Raw genomic sequence first — 23,451 nt, 5'->3', positions numbered from 1 at the left:
TTGCCGCCCAGTTCCTAGCAAGTGCTCCATAAATCACATTGCTGAGGTTGGGGTTAGGCTCCATTGACAAGAAGATGAGTAGACAAAAGAAGTAGTAAAAATCTATCTTTTCATACTTGATTTGCCCTCTTAAGTAAGCCTGACAAGGCTATTTGCTTAAAAAGAAAAAGCCTAGATTTAAATTGGGCTTATGCAGTGTCTTTCTAACCCAGGCAGAAATGGCGTTGAATGGCAAAAACTAAACAAAGTGCAATACAGAGTCCTGTTCCCGCCTATTACGCAAAACACACACTCTCCAGCCATAACTGCCTCCTGGCCTGAGGGAGATATACAACGTACATCATTACCTGGGATTAATAATTTGCTCCTTTATCTATAGCTATTTATTTTTCTTTTCCATTCTTCCTTCAACTACTTACCTTCCCATAGGTAAGCAGTGGCTACTCATTGCTGGTGACCATATATAGGTAGGAAAAAAATGTTTTTTCCATACTGTACTATATATTCAAATCTTCTATAGCGAGAGTTGTTTTCCTCTCCTTGGCTTAAAAATGAACTTGTCAGTCTAAAGATATTAAAGCTCTTGAATGAAGAGATGCTGGGATATAATGGGGTCAGAATGGGCACTAAAGCTGCTTCTGACACTAACACCTTGGACAATTTTCTTAATCCCCTGAACTGTAGTTTGTATATCTGTAGAGGAGAAGGTTGTCACCTACCTCAGTGCGATGCCCTGAAGATAAACTGAGATACTGCATGTGCAGGCGCATGATAAAACTATAAAACTATGAAATTATATAATAGCAAGCTGTTGTAACAGTTCATTGATAATCATGTAAATTTTTTAAAATATGTACTTTTCATCTTTTTCTGCACTTTGGGAACATAGACACGTTGATACTGTTTTATTAACAATATTAGTGATCAACATAAGCAACTGGCTTTTTTTCTCCTTAAAAAATGTATAGCTTGAATGAAAGTTCAAAAACAGAGACCATTTTTACTTCCCTCTCCCTTATGTAGCCATTTTATGGCTCAAGATCTGGAATGAGCATTGGAGATGCTGGGAAGAGTTTCTCTTCAGCTGTAGTATACTCAGCCAGTGTGGCAGAGCTGGTCTGGGGTTAAGTATGTTACAGTGGCTCTTGTGAGCTTTCCACACTAGTTTTATAGTAAAATTTCTCTTAAAATATAAATTGATAACAGTGACTCTTCTAGAAAACACATACTTGTTACTAACTGTTCGCGATTCACATAAAACTGATTGTCGAAAATGACAGACAGCTTTTCCTTTTTGCTTATATTTTCTCTCATTCTCAAACATATATGAAGCACTGGCCAGGTGATGATGCTAGGGACTAGCCAAGCATGGGACAAATAGGACATGTCAATTTGAGAAAAAGAACCAAGCATTTTCCAGCTGACATCAGAATTCCAAAATTGGTCAATCACAGGTGAAAAGTGCCTGGATATGGTGTTTGAGATTCTGTGAAAGCATGTTTTCACGTCTCTGAATATTGAACTGAGCTTTTCTGCCAGAGAACATAGGTATGGCTAGTGAATATGTACTTTTGCTTACTTTTGGATGGTGATTATGCAAACCATCCTCGGTTAGTTACAGGGTTCCAATACAAGACACGTGATTACTACAAAGGTGACACCTTGCCTGCTTTTCAAGAAGTATGTGCAACTTCAGAATCAGTAAATACAGAGCATTATAAATAATGTATGAAAAAAACGAGAGTAATCATCCCAACTGCAAGAAAACCATTTCTCGAAAATAATTTTTTTTCGTTATTTCACAGTATTTATTGGCCACTCCACAATGTAAACCTGTTTTTAGATGCTACAATAGAAATGCTCCACGGAAATGGGTCCCTATGCTCTCAGAGAGAGACTGTAGACTTTTTACAATCAATGTGGAGTGCTAAAAACAAAATATATCTCCTCTGTAAAAGAAGTTCTTATTCTCTTTTCCTTTTTCTAGGATATGGCTCAGTGCTATCTAGTAAAACTTTTTGTAATGATGACAACGCTCTGTACCTTTGCTGTCCCACTCAGTAGTCACTAGTTGTGTGTTCCCACGGAAACACTTGAAATGTGGCTAGTGTAACTAAGGAACAGAAGTTTTTATTTAATTCTAATTAGCTTAAATTTAAATAGCCATGTGTGACTAATGCCTACCTTATAAACTGAGCAGCTATAACTCAGGTGATAACATTCATAATAAGAGTAACAGCTAATTATAGAGCATTATATTATATACCAAGTACTATATTAAGCATATTATATGCACTCATTTAATCCTAATAATATCCCTAGGAGGTAGTTACTAATATTGTACCCACTTTGCAGATGAGACAGCTAATGCACAGAGATTACACATTGTGACCACATGATAATCTAGAGCATGGCAAAGTTGTCATTAACATTCAGGAGTGAGCTTTCTAGCACCTTCCGGCTTAACCCATGCACCAGCCTGCCTCTCCATAAAATGATGGAGAATTTATTAACAGCAATATAATTGAAGCAATGGTTACCCTGACCATTCTTGCTACCCTATTGGGCAGAAAAGCATGAAAACCATCAAAGCATGAAAAACAATGTAAAAATAACAATCTCTTTGAGGACTTCAGGGCTAAATAAATTCAGAGTTGCCCTGCTGAGTAGCCTGGAATAATTGCATAAGGATGTATCAGTGTACTTTGCCTACAAAATTCTGTGACCTGTAGCCCACTGAGTGCAGAAAAAAAGAAAAATTAACTCAGCTTTTTATCTGGTGTTGTTATGGAGATTCAGCCTCAAACAAAAATGGTGCTATGTTTTCTGCTTCAGTAATAGAGCTCAGCAATTAGCTTCATCTTTATTTAGTCTGAAATGCCAGTATGGAAGATCTCTTGAGAGGACACCTCAAAATAGCTTCTCACAGTGCTAGCAGACAGATAGAGATGACTTCCTGGGAATGTGGTGGATGCCGCTGGTAAGATAAACTTGAGTATTTTTTTAATCAGTCTTTTTAATATCCTGGAAATCCTCTGCTGTGTGATGGCCATCATATTAACACCATAATGTGTGTGTTGATTATCAAGCAGAATTTTTTTTTTTTTTTTAAAGTTCCCAAACCTGGATGTGCATCAGAATCCCTGGGGAAGGCTGTTAAACACAGGTGACATTTCGATGAACACCAGGATAGGGAACAAAGGATTTAAATTAGATGAAAGTGTAAACTCAAATGCATTTCAAAAGATTTCTTCTTGGCAAATTTTCTGCTGTAAGTAGGATAGTAAAATAAGTCCTTTGTATTTCTTTAAATATCCGGGTACTAACGGGTAGTAATAATTTAATGTAAACTTCACCACAATGGTGACAGTGTTGAATGTATTTATGCCTTGAGTCAAGGAATGTGTGCTATAGTGAAATTAAATGAAAGCCAAGATATTTAAATGTAGCATCCCCAGTGGCTCCATTGATGGTACAGTAGAATTTGGGGCTCTAAGGCACCCTTGTTCCAAAAATGGTCAATACTAAATAGGTTGAAGACAAGACAGAAGATACATTGATATTTTAATCTGAAAATCCTGAAAGTTATTCCACACAAAAATCAGAGGCAGATGGGTTACTTGACACACTCAAACTTTATTGGGTATGGTACGGAAAGAGAATGGGTACAAGAGATCACATGGAAGAGGATCAGATTGGAATCTCCAAATTCTTTCCTAGAGGGAACACAAGCAGAAAATTCCGGTCAATTTTAGGTGACAAAACAATATCGATGGCTAACATTTGAACACAAGCTGAGCCAAACTCTAAGTGCTTTGCTTTTATTTAGTCCTCACAACCACTATTTTTGCAGACGAGAAACCTGAGGTACAGAGAGATGATGTTTTCTAAGGAGTCAGCTTTTTGCCTGCTTGGCATAAATGATAGTCTCACATGCTCATCTCTTTTTTTAACTTTTTTTTTTATACGAGTGTCTGGTAGGAGCCCCCCACGGGTGTCACTGTCCCTGCTGCTTGACCCAGAATAGATTAAGAATCCTGTACTCTGGAAAAGACTGGCATTCTCTGGGTTGCATCACAGTAGATCACAATATGAATCTCTTCTTCATTTGGTGGCACTGGTGTTATTCTTAAATAAAGCCCTGAGAAAAGGTTCTAATGCGCCAAGCTCTCAAGACTTCTCTGGTGTAATTTCTCCTATTTTGGATATTGAGAGGACATTGCTGGTATGTGATGAGGACCACCCTGGACAAAACCCACCCTGGGAATTGGACAAGGTCTCTTCTATTCATCAGCAGGCAGGGTAGGAAAGCCTCCCCAGGATACTCAGAAGGATGCTAAATGATACTTGCCTTAGACAATTGACTGACTGTACACCAGTGTGGATGGTCAGTTGCGGTTACGCTTTTTACCTGAATAGAAACAACAGCTCAAGTCTCAGTCTGGACTTTGGGAAACCACAGGAAATTAAAATGCAAATGAAATTTGCAAACAAGACAAAAATGAGGGAAAGAGGAATTAAGTTCCTAGAACAAAAATCATGCTAACTCTAGGTGGACAGCTTAATCAAATATTCAGCTAACAGAGATGATAATGACCCAGGTGGCCATTATTTTTTTAATAGAACTTTGCTGTGACAAAAGCAGGGCGAGAAGAAACTGGTGATGAAGCTGTGGTGAGAATTAGCTTTTCACTTTTGTGTGAGAGGAGAGCGCCATTTTTTTAATGCTAATAAAATTGCTGAGTTTAATTTCCTTTGCTTAGGTTCCCATTCCAAACTCATTTACCTTATGCAGAGGTGGAGTCTGTTTTTAGCCATTGATATATGACTGGGAACCTTAACTCTAAACAGGCTGCACCCAGCCCTGGATGGCCAGCAGGCCTCAATTATGTTATTCAATGGATTTCAATGAATTCTCAAAATTTTAAAATTTCCATCTCTAGAGGGCCATTGTTCTTTGAGGCAGGAAATATAGTCTTTAATTTTTCAGACTACCAAAAGAATCCAAGAGTACGTGAAACAACATCAAGTAGTCTTATCATTTGCAGTACATTTAAGAAGAAAGGGCGGGGGGGGGGGGCACATCTCATTCAAAAATGGCCCTGAAATCAGATTAGGATTTTCACCTTGAAGCTCTGAACGGCCTAGCTCAAGTTCAGTAATCAACTGATGAGAACAATAAGTGCTGATTAGATAGATTATGTAGACTGAAATGCTTTCTCCTATTTCATTCAATTTCAGAAAAGTTTATTAGGACTCTGAACAGAGGACCTGGATTCAGGCATCCGCTGTGCCGCTCATTGGTGTGTCTGGCAAGTTGCTTCACTGCTCTGAGCCTATTTTCTCATAGGTGAAGTGGAAACAATAAGCTTTGTCTCAATGGATGGTTGACCTCTTTTCTGAGTCTGTAGCAATAGGGATAATATGGTAAAATTTCCATCATAATTGATATTATTATTATTATTATTATTATTATTATTATTGTTATTATTAAATTACTGTAAAGCACCATGCTAGGCCCTTTGAAGACTGAGATGAATGAGCCTGGTCCTCCATGACAGTTCTCTAATTGATTAAGATTGATAAACACCAAACTACCAAACTTCAAAGTATCAACAAAGATCTCCGAGAGGCTTGGTTAACTGTCCTCGAAAGGAAATCAAACACGTTTTCACAAGCAAAGATTAAGGGACTCTGTTCCACTCAGTCATTATTCTATCTCTCAAGACATATCCCCAAACTGTTATTTGTACTTAAAATTCTCTCCAGCTTGCCAGCTGGCCTGAAGTTACCTGTCAAAGTTAATCACATGGAGTGGTTCATATATCAGGTGGTATGAGCCTAGCTGTCCCACAGCAGCCTGGCCAAGTGACGGATAGCTTTCTCTGTCAATTTTACCAAGACAAAAAACTATTAATGACCCATCACAAGACCACAGTGAATCATCTCAAAAACAGAGTTTGTTGTACCTAGAGAAATGGTTGTCTGACTTCATAGGCAATCTAGATGTCATCCCCTCTAACTCTGATGGCTTATAATAGACAAACAATGTAACCACAAAAAGGACAAAGAAAGCCAATTAAAACAAAGATGAGCAGTGACTAACAATGACAGGGAGGGCTTTCATTGACATGTTCTCATGCTGTCTCCATGGTATCCAGTCAAGGAAGCTTGCTCCCATCTTATCAAAGAAGAAACCGAAGATCAGAGATAATATAGCTTAGGGGTTCATGAGGTGATGAAGCTTATCTACCTCAAGTATTAGAGCCAGGGTTAGGATTCTATTTCAGTTTTCCTTATTATTGGCCAGAGAAAAGAAACAGCACACACGAGGTCATAATCAATACTTGGACCAATACTTACAGCAAGTGGGATTGCTGATTCCTCTCATATTCTTCTAAGTGTTTGGGTCAGCTCAGCAAGAACAGACTTTGGAGACATCTTCTCAATCCTCTATGCAAGCTGGGGTCCTCAGAGGTTATTCTGAAAAAGGGCAGAGTATAAAGGGAATTCAAAACTAATTTTAACTTGAAAAGAAAAAATAATGAGAATATTCATGTGGATCATAAAGAGAAATAATGATTACCTTTGATTCCTAGAGAAAGTTAATTTAAAATGCATCCAAGATCCATTGTACAGCCAAAAAAAAAAAAAAAAAAAAAAAAAAGATCCGCAAAGCTGAGACATGTCTTTAGTAGGCAGAAACAAGAGTCACCATCACTTGAGTCCTGAGAAGTTGCTCATTCACAGTAATTGGGAGGAAGAAAGATTGTAGAGATTAACTGACCTTGGTTTAGGACACATATTGTTTCTTTACAAATGCAATTGATGCTTGGGGGCCTAAAAGACAAAATCTGTCCTTAATGCCAGTCTCTAAGAAAATGCACATAGTAATCAGAAAACCACCTGTTTATATTTTTGCCAAATTAGAAGCCATCATCATTTAAAACAAGTACTTACGATCCATTTCTAATGATAACTTTAAGTTCATGTGCCCTTTGAAAGAAAAATGGCATAGGTATTTGTCATCCATAAAAGGAAAGAAACAGGCATACAACTTTGTTTTATATATGTGGTTAGCTCGTCAAAAGAGACATTAATACCACACCTGCAGATGTAGCACTGACTGTCAGTTTTAAGAGCTGTACATAAACACTACGACATAGGTATAAAACCTGTGACATCAGGGTCAAAAATTGCCTTCTCTGGGCAGTCTTTGTGACCTTAAGAGGTTCTCTCTGGAAGAATATAATTTCATTTGCTGAGGCTGTAGACTTAGTATTTTCTTCTTATTAACAAATATTAACTTAATAGATATTTGCTGTATATGTACTACGTTCTAGGTAAGGATAGGAGCTTTTGGTATGTGATGTACTTCATTCCATGTACATTTCCTGAAAACCCAGGGATAAAGATGACAGTCCCTTTACTCCCAGGATGCTTTCTGTGTGTCATCCCGGAAACTATCTGCCTTAAAACCCAATACTTCAGCCTCACAGAATTGCGTTCTAGTCTTAGGGTACATCATGTTTCATTGTGCTCCAAGTTCTTTGTGCAAACTTATTTCCTGCAATGAGTGTCTTCTCTTCATGGCTGCCTGGAGTCCTTCATCTTTTACAACCAGCTCAAACATCACCTAGGTGATGCCATCCACATATACTCACTATGTGTGGCATAGACCTCTCCTAAGAGTCCCTGCCACTCTGAATTATAATTGCTTACCATCAAGTCTTCCATCAGATCTGGGCTCCCTAAGGGTCTTCTGTCCCCAGTTCCTAGTCAGTTCATGGCTGACACAAAGGAGCAGTACTTAACAAATGTTTATTTGGTTGACTCAACTTAAGAATATTCTTAGAGTTAATAAATCCTGGCCAGATGGTGTGGTGACATGCTTAAAGGTAAAACGTGACATAATTTTCATGGTATTGTGTGTATATGTTCTTTTATTTATGCTTGAACTAGTAGAAATCCCAGCCATGTGAACTTTCATCCCATTCTTTAAATTATACTGAAATGGTGGAACTGAGATGGCAAGTATTAATTGTTTTTTGAGAATGCTGAGATATTAAACCCTGATGAAAGGAATGATGGTATTCCAGAGCTCTTAGGTAGAAAGAAATATGCCAAAAAGATTTATAGCTGCATTTATTTCTAAGGCGATTTCATATCAAAGGTCAGCTAACATATATTCTTTGCTATGCTATACTTATAGAGTGTTTCAAAATGGATTTTAAATTGAAGAAGTCTCCAGTTAACACAGAAATATCACACTGAATGTTAAAGAGGAGCAAGGGTCTCGACATGATACAAAGTTAGATTGTACAGTTCCAAAACCTTAAAAATGTAAAATGATCCCATTATAGTAATTATAGAAAACAAGAGATTATGAATTTTTTTAATTAATAAAATGGCAATAATATAACTACTGTACTTGAAAGAATATATCTTGTAAAAAAGGCTTAGAGTTGTTAAATGTCCATATTTGCTGAACTAAGCTCTTAAAGTTTTAAAGGCTTTTTCTTTCTTTCTTTCTTTCTTTCTTTCTTTCTTTCTTTCTTTCTTTCTTTCTTTCTTTCTTTCTTTCTTTCTTTCTTTCTTTTTTTTTTAAAAAAAAAAAAAAAAAAAAGAACACCATTCTCTGGCATGGACATTTACCTCCTAATGAAATAACCTGTTTCGTGACCTGGTGATAATGCCAGATTAATTGTGCTTTTTTTATTAGTTGCATTTTGAAGTTAATATCATTAGATTGATAACACTTTGCAGAGTTTTAAAATTTCTAAACATTCAGACAAAAGATGCTGGCAGTGTTAATTTGGCCAATGTCTGGCCCATAGTGTTTGTCAAAGGAGAGTGCTTTTAAACAGAGACGGTCTATGAAATGCGTTTTCAAACCCAGTTAGGCAGGTTCTTTCCTGTCTGAATTTGAACCTGCTTCTTTCAAACCCAGGCAAGCAGATGTTCGATTTGCTCTCAATGTGTCTTCATTGGGGCATGATGGCTGAAATTAAAGTTTTACTAACACGGTAGCATGGAAGCTCACTCTTGAAACTATAGATTTTTCTTTACTGTTTTGTCTCCCTGAAAACAACCACACACAAATGAATTTGAACACACATTAAGTTTCTTTCACTGTTCTCCCAAACTTTCCAGTCTTATTGTAGCCTGAACAAGGTGATACACTCCCTTCTTTGAATAAATTTAACTTAGACTAACTTTTATTCCCCAGTATTTTTAAGTACCTTTATAAGATGTTTATCATTAATTTATAAAGCCATCCTTAAATTGGCAGGAAAGGAGAGCACCAAATCAAAATTTTTGAAATAAGACAATCTTAGCGAAAATGTGAGTTTATTTCTAAATTGTATATCCTAAAAGTATTTTTAACTGAAGATTGACTTAAAACATTTTTATCTTGCACCCTTTAAACCAAAAGACATCAACTTAGAATAGTGCTAAAGAGAATTTTTAATGCATTGAGATTAAATCTATCATTTTTACCCAAGGAAAATTTTTTCTCATTTATTCTGAGGCAGTCTCCTGTAAAAGGACTATTAAAGTGATGAGCTGCAATGTTTTGACAAGCACTTGTACTGCAAAAACTTGAAATCTCACTGGAATACAGTTATATATTCACTGGGGGAAGAGAATGCCCTATTTAAAAACTAGGACAGATCATGTTGATATGGAGAAAGGAAATAACTATGTGAACAATACATCCGAAATTAAAGATTGAGTTGCTGGCATCCATCTAAAATCAACAGAATATGTAATTACTCTTCGAAAGTACTCTTGTCTTGTCTTAAATGCTAAACAGATTTTTTTTTTTTAAAGCAAGGTATTATTTATACTTAGAATACCATCACAAAAACAAAGATGGAAAGAAACATAGCAATGATCTGATAAAAATTCCATATTGACAACATAGAAAAGAGAGACTAGCCCACATTATGAAGCAATATTTCCCCCCCTCTCATGATATGACATTTCTACTCTCTCTCATAATCTCTGTAGAGATAGGTCACTCTATTTAATAAGCACAATAGGAGGTTTAGAGGAAATCAAAAGATAACCTTTTATTTAAAGCTACCACATGATTTAATAACCTTACTCATGTTTTCTACTGTATATTTTCCCATGTTTAGATTGTCTCGACTCTAGCTGGACAAGGATGCTTGACAAAGCAAGTGCTATTTTCCACTCTATTATAATGTTGCTTAAGCTGAAACAGGGAGGTAATAATACTAACACTAATATTCTTTCATAGAATACATCCTTCAGTCACAGCCCAATGTAATATGTAAGCATCAGTGGTGAGTCAATTATATTCTTATAGAAGCTCATTCCACATCCAGTTCACACATCACGCCGTTCGCCATTTCTTTCAAGTGATTAGTTTGAATACCCTTGGTATTTATTGGTTATTCCTGGGTTTGATTAATATCGAAACTCATTTGTATATTCTTGTGGTCTTTCACTGAACCTTTCCCTTACCTGTGAAATGACTAAAATTGGTTCATCATTTCTCTCAGGGATAACTATGAGCCACAAATCATCTTCAACACATTATGAAGTCCAGCTAGTAAACCCTTTTCTATTTCTTTGCTGCAAAGAGGAACCAAGACCACTTTGGGTTTAAGATGGTTGGACTAGTCATTGTTTTTTGAATAAATACATTTCTAGGAATGTGTATATTTCTTTGAATGTATATAATAATTAAAAAAAACCAGAATAAACATTTTCTTAGGCTTGTAAAATACTCCCCTTCTCCCTTTTTAAGTGTTCCACATTGCCTTCTAAAGCCAAAGTGTGAAAACATACATTTTAAAATAATTTCTCACCATTGGTAGTTTTAAAGTAGAACATGTATCAGAATGACCAGCACCAATTCTGCCACTATTGGCTACTTCTTTCAGGAAAGACAAATACACACATGCCCATACATATGTTCTCCAGAAAATACACCAGGCACGTGATTTACAGTAGCTCCCTGAACTATACTTAGCTAACAGATCATCTTCAAAAACACATTTCTTCATATAAATAGATTTATAGTTAATCATGCACAATTTTCATGGAAACATTTCTAATACCCAGTAGAGACAAGAACACACAAATAAATAAAAATTAGATCATGTCTTACCTTTTAGAAAGCAGGCAAAAGCTATACTGTTGGTGGAATAGTGTACCAAGTAACAGACTTTTGTACACTCTTTCTTACTGGTGGTATACAGTCTACAGGAAAAGTAAATATATAGGTACGTATAAAATAAATGTTCACACAATATTGCTTTTTACTCTTTTTCCTTTTGGAGAAGAGGCTGCAATAGAGACCATAGATATTATGTCCACTCTTTCAGTGGGCTCAATAGCCTTTGGTAGACCAGTTCACCACAATTCAGGTACCTCTGAACATGGGAGTACTGGGGCCTCTTGGTTTAAGACAGTTCGGTTTTACTTGCTGGAGCTAGAGCAGTTGCAGGAAATAGCCCTCAAATGATCTATCTATCTGGTCAGAGCACTCTGTTCTTCCTGTTGTCATACTTTTTACTCTCAGCCTACTCCAACCATGCCGACCAGCCTGCGCAGTTAGCTCGGAGGGATAAAACAAATAACATAAGCTTGAGAATGCTAGGGATTCAACAAATGAAGAAGCAGCACAAAAGCAAAATGAAAACCATAACAAATTAACATAGCACAGGTGTGTATTCCAGAATTTTCTAGACATTGTTACTTATGTAGGCTTTCGTGCACGCGTTCATTTTCCAGTAGTTTGTGTTGTGTGCCTGCATGTATGTGTGTGTGGTTTAAATCAAATATCTCGTTATGTTGACAGTTCAACTATTTTGTGTAGTAATTGCCTTCTTTGAGAACACAAGTTATTTATATATTTTCGTTATCTTGGATACAAAAATGGTAATAAAGAAAAACAGCATCAGAATACAAACATTTTAAATATCTTAATTTGCACCTAAATTAGAATATATAAAATATTATTCTTCAAAAAGGTGCTTTACCATACCATATGCTTATTGGTTTAAACTACACTTTTACATGATGTATGTCCAGCTTCTTTCTTAGAGTCAGTTAAGCATCCTCACATCCAAAGGGAGTGTGTCCCAAGCTGTCCACTGCCTGACATCTCCAGTTGATACTGACCTTCTAGAGTAGCTAAGTTAACCACCAGCCCAGGAACTTCAAGAGTTTCTCTGCACTGCCTGGGTTCATTACCTTAGACAATGGATGTCAGTTTGGGACAAAGATAGCTTAGTGCTGCTTGTCACTATGCACTGATATCCTTTACAAGGAGAGTGTCTGACTAGAGTATAATTTACAGAGCATCTTCCGGTTCTGACCAGTCCAGGATGGCAGCAGGTCTTACCCACTCATTTTAATTAATTCTGGGTAGCTCAGTTAATATTATCCATCCAAGTAGAAAAGGGTCCTGCTTCCACCCCTAGGCCAAGTCTCAAGCATAACCAAATCTTCTTGTTTATCTGGCATCTACTCACAGTTTGCCACAAACATACATCTGCCAAGCCAACATTAGAAAGGGGCCAGACAATGTGCCAAATTCAGGATGCAGATGCGAGAACCAGAGCTTGAGGTGCCCTTTTTCCTAGAAAGGAATGTTCAGAAGGCATCATCCCGGCCACATCTAAAGCTATCCAAATTAGGTCAGGTTCTTCGGATCCTCTAGCAATAGAAATCTTGTTTGTATAAACAAAAATTTAATAAGTAGCTGAGCCACTCCCTTAAATCTTCTTCTGTTTTGCAGTCAGGGCGGAAACCAACAAGTATGGGCCCAACTCTGAATATCTAATATGTTAATAGTGCACTGATATTTTTTGTTTATTCCATAGAGAAGTCACCCCCGCCCCCAAAGATGGCATTTTAACTGGAGAAGTAACCTAAGAGAAAATTTGAACTTTTGGGGGAAAAATCAGACTGTGCTGGGGCAATTTTAATTTTGGCCTGTATTAAGCCAGCAAGCAAATTTGTTTTTATGCAGACATGTAGTTGCAGTGTGAAGCTGGATGAGTAAAAGCGTGCATGCACCAGATGGCAAGCTGCGGTGATGGAGCAGAGCTGTTAAAAATGAAAACACTGAAGATTGAAATACATTGAGACTAAGTGTTTAGAACAACAATAAATATAAGGGGAGATTTCTGTTTCATTATTTACTTTGTAGCTCATACTATAAACGTCCTCTCACATTTCCTTCCTCAGAGAATAGTGTACAGAATTCTCCCTTTGGAGGTCTCCAGGTGCCTGGTCTGTGCTTTTGTTTCTTTTTAACCAGACAGCTTACTTTCGGGAAACAATTTCTTTGTCTCTGTTACTAAGGTTTAGAAATTTGAGATAATTTGAGCTATATTTGGTATTAAATAAATTCTACTAATAACATTCTTTCGCACAGAAATAGCCTTGTCTATTTTTATTAATTGAATTTTTCACTACTACTCTTTGCCTTCACATACGTTTTTGCATTGCTAGGGACTGGTCTTCCAAGTATAATTGCTACATGTGATATCACCCTTTCCTCATTAGTGGATCCTTTTGGATCATTGAATGTAACTCTGTACTTTGGTCTCATGTCAAATGTTTCATTTCTTTAAATTGACTTTGTCTCATATCAGCATCACTACTATAACTTTGGAAGGTTATTTCCAATAGGATCTCAGATTGAGTGTCCGCAAATGAAATCCTTGTCTATTAAGATATACTAATTTGTAGCGTTGTGCTGTCCGAAACAGTAGCCACAGCCACAAATGGCTATTTATTTAAAATTAAATAAAGCTGAAAGTGTATTTTCTCATTAAGTGGTCATATTTCAAGTGCTGAATAGCTGCACATGGCTAGAATATTTCCATCATTGCAGAAAGTTCTGTTGGACAGATTTCATGTGGATAAGTTCTTTAGATTCCTCTTTGAGACTCTTGAAAGCTGGGACATCAGAAACCCCAATGTTTGGAGGTACGTGAATCTCCTCCTATGATTCAGAAAATATCTAGTCAAATTCTTTGATATTTCAGGGAATGTCTACACAAATCCAAAAAGAACTAAAACAATTTTTCAAGATCTTTTGGGTTGATTACGAGACAAAGGCTCTATTTGATTTCATTTTTCCCCCCAAACTGTTTATCTTTGTGTAGACACCAAGACAGCAATAATTACAAAACTCAACAAAAATTTTTGAAGGGAAGGGCACCCAATGAATTCCAAATGGACTAATTATTGTGATTGATATAGGGAATAAGATATTTGGGTTTTTGAGTTAGCAGGATGAGGCCTCTACCTGGGCAGCCTTCCTTGAGCTCAGGTTACTCCTGTCTTAGTAGACAACACTGCAAGTACATTTCACCACACATTTAACTAATGAATCTGCCATGACACATCATTATATTCTTTATATGCAAGCTGCATTACCAACTGAGGAAGGCAAAAGAGTAATGACTATGTTGGAGTTATGACATGCCACACACGTTCTAAGAAATGGCAGCAAAGAGAAATGAGTATGAATTTGGGAGTCAGACCTGGGTTTCAGTCCAACCTCTACTGCTAACTAGATGTGTGACTTAGTTAACTTCACTTAGTCTTGCTAAGCCTGGGTTTCTTCAGTAAAATGAGAATAATCTCCATTCTACAGAGTCACTGTGAGGAATAAGATAGTCCACACAACATCCTGCATAATGCCCATTTTAAAAGGTAGTTGATATGAGTATTATTAATAGTAGTAGTGTTAGTGTTGATATTAGCCTTTTAACAACCATCTTTACACCACAAACAGCCATCAACAAAGATAGAACCTAATCATTAAAAATTAACAGTAGAAATGTCATTTCAAGCTAATTAATGATTTTTAAAGTAGTAAAGTACTGAATTGTCCAAATTATAAACTTCTAATAAGGTCATTTTTTTCAAAACATAGACTTTTGACCACATATTTTGCTTATTGACTTTGGACACATCTAGTTCAGTGTGTGCGTATGTGTGTGCATGCGTGCATATAGATATAAATGTAAAACTCTTATTGGAATGCCAGGATAAGTGCAAATGCAAATCTGACAAGCAGTTCTAGAATGAAACTCTACAGAAGTAAAAATATTCAGGTATATTTATCGATACCGGTATTGTCATAAATAGATACATAGGTATGTTCATGGAAATATTTCTTATTGTAAATCGGTTTCATCTATTTCCTGGTGTTCAGTATGCCTTTAACTGCACCATCATATCTATATAACCAAACATGCTGAAATGTACTTTTAGGCAAGATTTCTGTCTCTCAGGAACGGAAGAGAATTAATGCTTAACTGATCTATTTTCTAAATGCGTGGTTTTTTTAATGACACTTATAGCAGATATTATCTCCATTTTGTACATGAAACTATGGAATTTTAGAAAAGCTCAGTGATTTTCAAAGTCACACAGCTGGTAAGTGGAGTGGCTTGGATTTGAACCCAGATCTGTTTCAGCCCAAAGCCTCTTCCTATATTACATCAACTACCACATCAATTTGCCAGCCACTTCTCTCAGTTGACGATTTGCTCTGAAAACCCAAGAACAGAGCCTGTACATTCACTCCGGTTCTCCCTTCTTTTGGGGTGATCCTTCTCCTTCCTCCCTCTTGTCCCAGAATCTCTTCTATTGAGAAGTCAAAGTGAAGCCCACCGTGTTGTTAATGAGCCTTTGATGCCTTGTCTATTCTATGTATTCTCAAAGTGTCTCACGACAATCAACCAGCTATTTAGAAATGGAGATGGGCCAAGATCATGGATCTCTGCGGTTTTTGTCAGGATCAAAATCTCTAGCTTATTAGTTTTTAAATATCTCCCTCTTACTTGCAGAACATAAAGAATTTCCTTAAAGTATTTCGAAAAGGAACTCATTTTACTCGGTAATACACTTTTGGCTGCTATAAAATCAGCTCATAACTGAAAAATATGTCTTGAATGACTTAAAGGACAACTTAAATATCTTTCCACTTTAAAAACAGCAAGTAATATAAACACTTGAATCTGCCTCATTCTATTGAAACTGGTCAAAATGTTTCTGTAAAACAAATCCTAGAAATCTTATTTTTAATTTGAAATTTGCTCTTTCCACCACAGTATTAGTAAAATTGGCAATTGGGAATTCTATCCATTTAACCTCTGGATAATTTTTTTTTATGCCTATCTTTTGTCATTTTCACGGGTGACCAAAGGACATGGAGGGTTTACAGATATGCTATGTAGCATATCACATCTGCCTTTTAATCCCATCCCTAATATTTTGTCTTTTATGGAACAGAACTCTTTCCAGTGTTTTGGTTGATGTTTTTCCCACACAAGGATTCCATTAACATGGTGGTGTCTGGGCCTGTATACTTAGAAAAAAGTTTGCCAAGGTGTTTTTGTTTTTAGAAGGCTTGCTTAGTAAAGAATCATAACTTTCTCCACATTCATGTTCAAGTGGAAAGAAGTTATGTTTCCAAAATCCTTAAATATTCCAATTTCATTCCTACTGCTCATAACTTCAATCAGGTATTGAAGTTTCCATAACAGGAAGTTTTTCCCCTAATAGGAAGGGAGCAACAGTGGTGGCTCACAACCTGACAGCTGTGTTTATGTCAATTGGAGGGATTGGTACCAAAGGACAAGAAGCAAGAGGAGGGGGAGGTTTCACACTTCTGAAGCAGCATCTCTAAAAGCTTTTTTCCAACAGAGAAAGAAAATGATGGCAAGAATAAGGCAAAACTCTTAAAAGCAAAAGTTAGCATTCATCACGGCAGCTCAGTCAATAAGACAAGAATGGGTACAGGTTTTCTCCAAAGAAAGGCAAGCACACACCACATGTCCCAGAGCTTCCCGATGCAGGATGGGAAGGTAAAAGGAAAGGAGTGTTACTTACTGTTTGGGTCTACGTTTTCACAGAGTTCTGTCTTTGCCTCACCGTTGGGTCTGTCACTTGTTTTGTGTGACAGCCGTGATGACATGGTGGCTGCTGTGACTACTGCCTTGAAGCTTCGCTTCCGTTTCTGGACATTGAGTTCAGGGTGGAAAATGATGATGTACACTTTCGGCATGTATAGCATCCCCAGCGCCACTGACGCACTTAGGTTCATGGAGATTGTAAGTGTGGTAGTTTGTATGTAGAGCTAGGAGACACAACACACAAGACACTATTACAAATAAAATGACTGCAGAGTGAGTCTAAACACTTAATGTGATGTCAAGAATGACTATGGCTAAGAGAGAAAGCATAACAATCTCCAGGGTGTTCAGATAAAAAAAAAAATCTGAACATTTATTGTAGAGTTTATGCATATATTAATTGTTTGAATGCCACTGGGAGAATCCATGTGCATGCTTGGCACTGGAGAAGTCTCCTACGTAGACTCCTAAGTTCAGGGTATACCTATAATCAGATTTGAAGTACCGTTAGTCAAATGGCAGTTGAATACAAAGTCGTGGAGATCATAGAAATCTGTCATCCTCCCTAACTATACAAAACGATTAACTCTACATGATCTCTTGCTACTCAGAGACTCTGGGACCTTATTTGAAAGGATATTATGTCAACATGTCTCTTTTTGTATTGTTTTTTAAAAGTGTTCCCCTTCGCCATACCTACAAAGTAGTGAGTTGAATTTTCCTTGTTGTTTAATTCTGATTAAAACAAAACGAAACCAAAAACATCAGTGGCAAGGGACTTAGATTTAGTGATACTGTCTTGACCAGTCTCTTTCTGTTGATGATTTGTTAATAGGATGTAAAACCTCCTTCCGATATTGTGTTATTTGTAGTTTGAATGGTGCTCTATAACTGCCCTCGTCGCCTTTTGCTTTCTTGAGAAATCTGGAGCAACCACTCATTTACTGTTCAATACGTTCAAAATTATTGTCTTGCTTAAATTTGAAAAGATGAACGTTGAAGGGTGTGGGAAATTATCAGATCAGCAAGGAGAAAACTATAGACAACTTACCTTGGTCTATTTGTGTTTATGAAGTGCCCTGTCATGATCCAGAATGCCACATGCATTTAGGTATATCTGTGTTTTCTATGACTTGTAAAGGCTAGATTAAATATGAGGTGATGGATGTGTTAATTAACTTGAGTATAGTAATTATTTTGCAGGGTATATGTATATTAAATCATCGCGTTTTATACCTTAAAAAATCATATAACCTAAATATATCCAATTTTAATTGGTCAAACAAATCCCAATAAGGCTAGAAATAAACAGGTAGGTAGGTAAATAAATTTCAATTAAATTTCAAAAATAGCAATTAGCTATCATGGCCTTTTATGTCAGTGGAAAGCTTAATTCCTTGAGAATTGATTGGTTTTCCACTGCTGTCTTTGCATTGGTCTGAGGATAAAATCCCCATCTTTAATGGATTCTACAAGGCCCCAAGTGGCCTTCCCCCTGCCCACCTTTCCAGACTAATTTTCCACCAGTTTCCCCCTCCCTATCTCCCCAAGGCATCATCCATATGGGCACTCCTTCAGGTCTTAAAGATGCTGTACTCATTCACAGAACCTTCATACATGTACACATGTGGTTTTCCTTATTCTTGTTTTCCTCTGCATGGAATGGTTTTCCTCTGCTTCTTAGAATATCCATCCAGGCTGCCTCAGGTCTAGACTATCTCTTTAACTTACATGCCCTCAAAAATATCTTTTCTTTAAATCGCTGGTTTCCATTTGGAATGATAAACCCACAACCCTTATCATTTGATCATCTGTCTCCCAGACTAGGCCATAGGTTCCACAAAGGCGGGAACCAGTGACGGTGGTGCACCTTTGTGTCTGCAGTGATGGCAAATAGTAGGCACTTAATAAATGTGCAATGAATGTATTTGTTTATTGGATACCTTTTCCTACCAGGGGTCAAACAACCTTTCTCCAGAGATACTACAAGAATTTCCATCAGACCTATGGGCTGCCTGGACATTTATAATTTTATTTCTTCAAACTGAGGCCCCAGTGAAAAATTAAGAAACTTTGCTACCTCATCTGGAAGGGATAGAGTTTTCCAACAAACATTAATTTGAACGTGCATGTCTCAGAATGGTTTAAAGAAGCTGCCAGCTAACTGTATAATACATAAGAATATAATTTAGAAAGATAAAACGATATTGAATTAATGATCCTTTTGGTTGTGAATTAGACCATATTTAAAAGCTCACCTTATCCTATTAGAATATCTTTAGACTTTCAACTCTATTCTATCCTGCCAACCTACACCATTCAAGAAAGACTTACTGTGGTCACAAGGCTTTATGAACCAAGACAATGTTACTTCCTTCCCTCATGACCAATGCTGTCACTATACTAATGAGAGCTTTGCAAACCATGGATTAGCCAGTCCCAGAAAGAAAGAAAGGTATAAACTGACTCCTGGGATCTTAGGTGTTGTTTCTGTTTCTCCACTCATAAGCAAATTTTGTATTTGAGGAAATTGTTCATGCTTTATTTTTCTTTAATTTATATGCAACTTTAGACTATAATGTACATATGCGTATGTAATAGGCACATGTATGTCTGTGTGCCTACATTTCTTAACAAAGTCTACTTAGCAATTTAAGACTCTAAAAGCTATGCTGTTTATTTTATGGAGTGTTATATTTCATTATTCTTCTCAAGCTAGAGCCCACTGAGGCTGATATTTTGTTTTGAAAATTTTGCTGTCTCTGGTGACACTTTAAAAGTATGTGAAAACCAACGTGAATTCCATTGATCAAATTCCCACTCCCCCAAATCTTCTTTATACAGCATAGTGGTTAAAATGAGTTTAGAGCTAGTACATATGAGTTCAAGTCGCATTTGCTAGTTCTGTGATCTTGGACAAATAAGTTACTTTGTGCCTCTCTGTGCCTCAACTTCTGTACTTGTAAATGGGGATGATAAAGTTTGTACCTACCTCATAATGTTGTCTGGATGATTAAATGAATTAGTACTTGCAAAGCGCTTAAGATAGAACATAACATATAGTAAGTACAGTAAGTCCTCAATGTTGTTAATAGGTTCTATGACTAAATGAAATGAAGCATAACGAAACCCATTTTACCATTATTAGTATAGACAAGAGTTAAGTCCTGTGCCATCCCATCAGTGTTATAGCAAAACAATGTTGAGTGAAACACCATTATTCAAGAACCTGCTGTGCTATAAAAGCATTATAAAATGAGTATATAGATATAAACATACGAAGACTCCAGTTTACAGAGACCCCAGAGGGATCCAACCCCACTGAGCCCCAGGATGAGAACTAAGTCACTGTTTCTTTGCTCTTCAGAGGCTCACCTCTCCACTCTGAGTTTTCATACAGCATCTCCTTTAGGACATTCTTTTAGCAAATTGCAACATATTTGTCTTTAGTCTCATAGCTATCCTGATGCTTACTGTAAAATGCATTACCCTGTTTAATCTTGGGCATTTCACACCATTTTATTTTATCTTTACAGATGTAAAGTCATTGGTATTCATTATTGGTCCCTTTCCTCAAGGCACAGGAGTCTTTACATAGGATTTCACTGAGATCAAGCCTCTCCCCAGGGCTGGCCTTCAGTCTCATTCCATTCCAGCTGGCATCCCCAGTGGAGGGGAGTCACCCCACCTTGGTCAATCTCTGAGGGCCCAGGCTTGTGGGAAGGATATCGACTGCATTGTGATTTCTGTGTTTTAATAATTAAGCCTTAAGTGAATTTCCAGAATCCAGTTTCTGCTGCTTGGTTGAATGTGGCTTTTCTAACACCTGCCATGTATATATAATCCAGTTTATGTAACTAAAGGGTATTTAGGAAGGAGATTCAGAGTCAAGCCTACAAAGAGCTTACCACAATATTCTAGAATAGTAATTTTCTTAAAGTCTGATGCATGGAATCCTTGGCTATAAATGTTTTCTCTAATTTTCCTTATTCATAAAGTGAAGATAATAATAGTACCTACCTCATATGGTGATTTTGAAGACCTAATAAATATGTGAAAAGGGCTTAGCAGATGCCTGGGAAATAAGTACCCATGAAGTGTTAGCTGCTAATATTTATATTCTGCATCATATTTATTTATATTAGGTTACTGGGTTAGATCTCAAGAAAAAACTTTCTCTGTAGTTATTTTCATACATTTTAAATGTTTTACATATAGCTTATTGATTAATGAGGTTGTAGCGTCTAAAACATCTACTCATATCTTGTCTGATTGAAACGTACCAGCTGAAATGGCTCCATATATTTTCTTATTTAGGTCTAAAAGTTCATTGCTAAATAAAACATGAATTTATATAATGAGATTCCATTGTTGCTTTGTAAGTAGGTATAGCAGCACTTAGGGTTAGTCGAATTCTGTTTCTCTTTTAATTGCTAAGGTATTAAGAAATTTGAAAACTTATTAGCTACTGCTCATGAGCAAACTTTGAAATTTGTCAGTTCTTCTCTGTAAGTTGCAGAATCATTTTGGTTGAAGATTATTTTGAGAGATTTTAAGGCAAGCTGTTAATAGTTGTAATTGTAACAAGCTTTAAATTTTGAAAATCAGAGTATTCTCAATACTGTCCAGAGAATAAAAAGAAAAAAAAAAAATCACAAGGCACATAGATATAAAACTAGATCAGGAAAAACCCAGTTTCAGATTTTTAAGTTCATCAAAATAGCCTCATCATTACTAATGATGTCTTTAATAAGTATATACTAAAAAATGAACAATATACTTATACTAATGAATTATCACCTTGATCTGTAAAAAAAGTTAATTAAAAAAGAAATCAGGGGATGTTTGGTATCAAACCATTGATATGAGATAACACATGATCACATGTAAATTCATCATTAGTTCTATATTCAGATAGGCTATGTAAAAGTAGCCTACTTTGCCATTATTTGTGTATTCATTCACTTATCTATTCACTTTTTTTATGGAGATACTACCAAGTGCCTATACTGGCTCAGGCTTCAGGCACACCATTGTCAAGCCGGTGGGCATGATTTGCTTTGAAAATGCAAATTCATCCCAAAGAGATTGATATATTAGGGAACAATTTGAGTATATCACAAAGTTCATGTTTACAAATGTGTGATTTCTCCCACAAGAAACACTACATGAATGCAGTAAACTGCACCCAGCTGAACCAAGCTGTGTGGTTCAAAATGCAAACACACGCCCATGCCTCAAACATCTGCCAGTTTCACAATTTCACAATGAATCAGAAGCAGCAATACTTTTGGCACCTGCTTCCATGAGCAAACTTCATCTTTTTTTTTTTAAGGTAAAATGCTACATTTATAGTGATATTTATATATTTCTTAGCCATTTAACATGTATAAAAACCATGCCACCATTTTAATTAGATTTCTACCCTCTTTTTAATTGTTGCTGTTTTAAGTATTATGTCCCTAACCAAAATTTTCCCCAAAGTCTTGTGTTATTACACAATATTGCATAGCACAATGATTTTTAAAAACACGTCACATTATAGCAGAACTGACTGCATAATAAACACGATGCCTGTCACGAAGTATGTACTTACTAAATTCTGGTCGAAAAAAACATTCAACATAAAGCAAGTATTATGTATGATCAATATCCTTGGCATTCAAAATTGTTTTTAAAAAAGCTATTGTTTGTATTATTCTGTTGTTGTTGTTATAAGCCATTATTAGTGTTCTTCTGTTTCCTTATTTCTATAGTAGAGATAATAACTACCTATATTTAAGGTTACTAGGATCAAATAGGCTGACCATTGTAAAATACACAGAAAAGTGTCCAGCATTTAGCAGCCACTCAATCAAGGGTGTTAGTGTCATTGGTTTATTTATTGGTTATAACATAATTTGTTTTTATGCTGTTCTTTTCCAAGTAATCTTAATACATTTTAAAAGAATGATTTTTTAAATGGAATCCACTGACAAACACTTATTTTAGAAAACAACATCTCATTCAATTTATTTCTATTTGGTTTTGAAATTCTACTCAAACCCTTATTGTATATGTCATTGACTATTTTATGAGAAATAACCAATTTTTTTTGTGTGTTCCAAAGTGACAGTTTAGAATTCGGACAAGAAAGCTCGAATGCAGTCTTCAGGTGGGATAAAAAGATGTTTTATTAGACAGACTTTGGGATGTCTGTGTAATAAAAATGAAAAATTGCCCAATGCAGACACAGTGAAGAAGCACACATTATTATTTGACAAATGTTTGGAACATTCACATGACTAAATTGAAATTAAAGTTCCTGGCAGTTAAGACCAATGTTTTCCATCATCACTACCTGTACCCTTTGCTTCTTAATTAGAGTAACCATATTTTTGAGAAATAATGATATAGGACTGGGAATGGGACAGGATGTTTGCAATTGGGACTCCAGAGGGTCAACATAATAAATACTTTTGCTTATTTATGACATAATTCATGATGATAAAAGGATTCAGCATAATGGTGGGGAAAAACATTAATTTTTCAG

At 36.3% G+C, this 23,451-nt stretch overlaps 1 protein-coding gene across 16 annotated transcripts in view; it reads right to left on the bottom strand.

The window, feature by feature from the left end:
- GRM7 (glutamate metabotropic receptor 7) overlaps nt 1-23,451 on the bottom strand; it is a 761,960-nt gene that overhangs the window by 37,795 nt on the left and 700,714 nt on the right. For 5 of the 16 annotated variants that reach the window (XR_004950368.1, XR_004950364.1, XR_004950371.1 and 2 more), the window contains 5 exons: nt 16,897-17,143; nt 11,144-11,235; nt 6,587-6,595; nt 6,364-6,483; nt 4,247-4,411 (listed from right to left, as the gene is read on the bottom strand). The exons of 1 other annotated variant lie outside the window; for it this stretch is intronic. Coding sequence is in view for 7 of the 15 variants with exons in the window: in XM_036218948.1 (XP_036074841.1) it covers nt 11,165-11,235; nt 16,897-17,143 (318 nt within the window). In the remaining 8 variants the exon portion in view is untranslated. Of the gene's footprint in view, nt 1-4,246; nt 4,412-6,363; nt 6,484-6,586; nt 6,596-6,657; nt 6,841-10,370; nt 11,236-11,497; nt 12,620-16,896; nt 17,168-23,451 lie in introns of those variants that run through there. 10 more of the 16 variants (XM_036218948.1, XM_036218951.1, XR_004950365.1 and 7 more) reach the window with 9 other exon arrangements.

Source organism: Rousettus aegyptiacus, unplaced genomic scaffold (genome assembly GCF_014176215.1).
Source record: "Rousettus aegyptiacus isolate mRouAeg1 unplaced genomic scaffold, mRouAeg1.p scaffold_m13_p_4, whole genome shotgun sequence".
Taxonomy (NCBI): Eukaryota; Metazoa; Chordata; class Mammalia; order Chiroptera; family Pteropodidae; genus Rousettus; species Rousettus aegyptiacus.
This window is presented reverse-complemented; position numbering and strand designations above follow the sequence as displayed.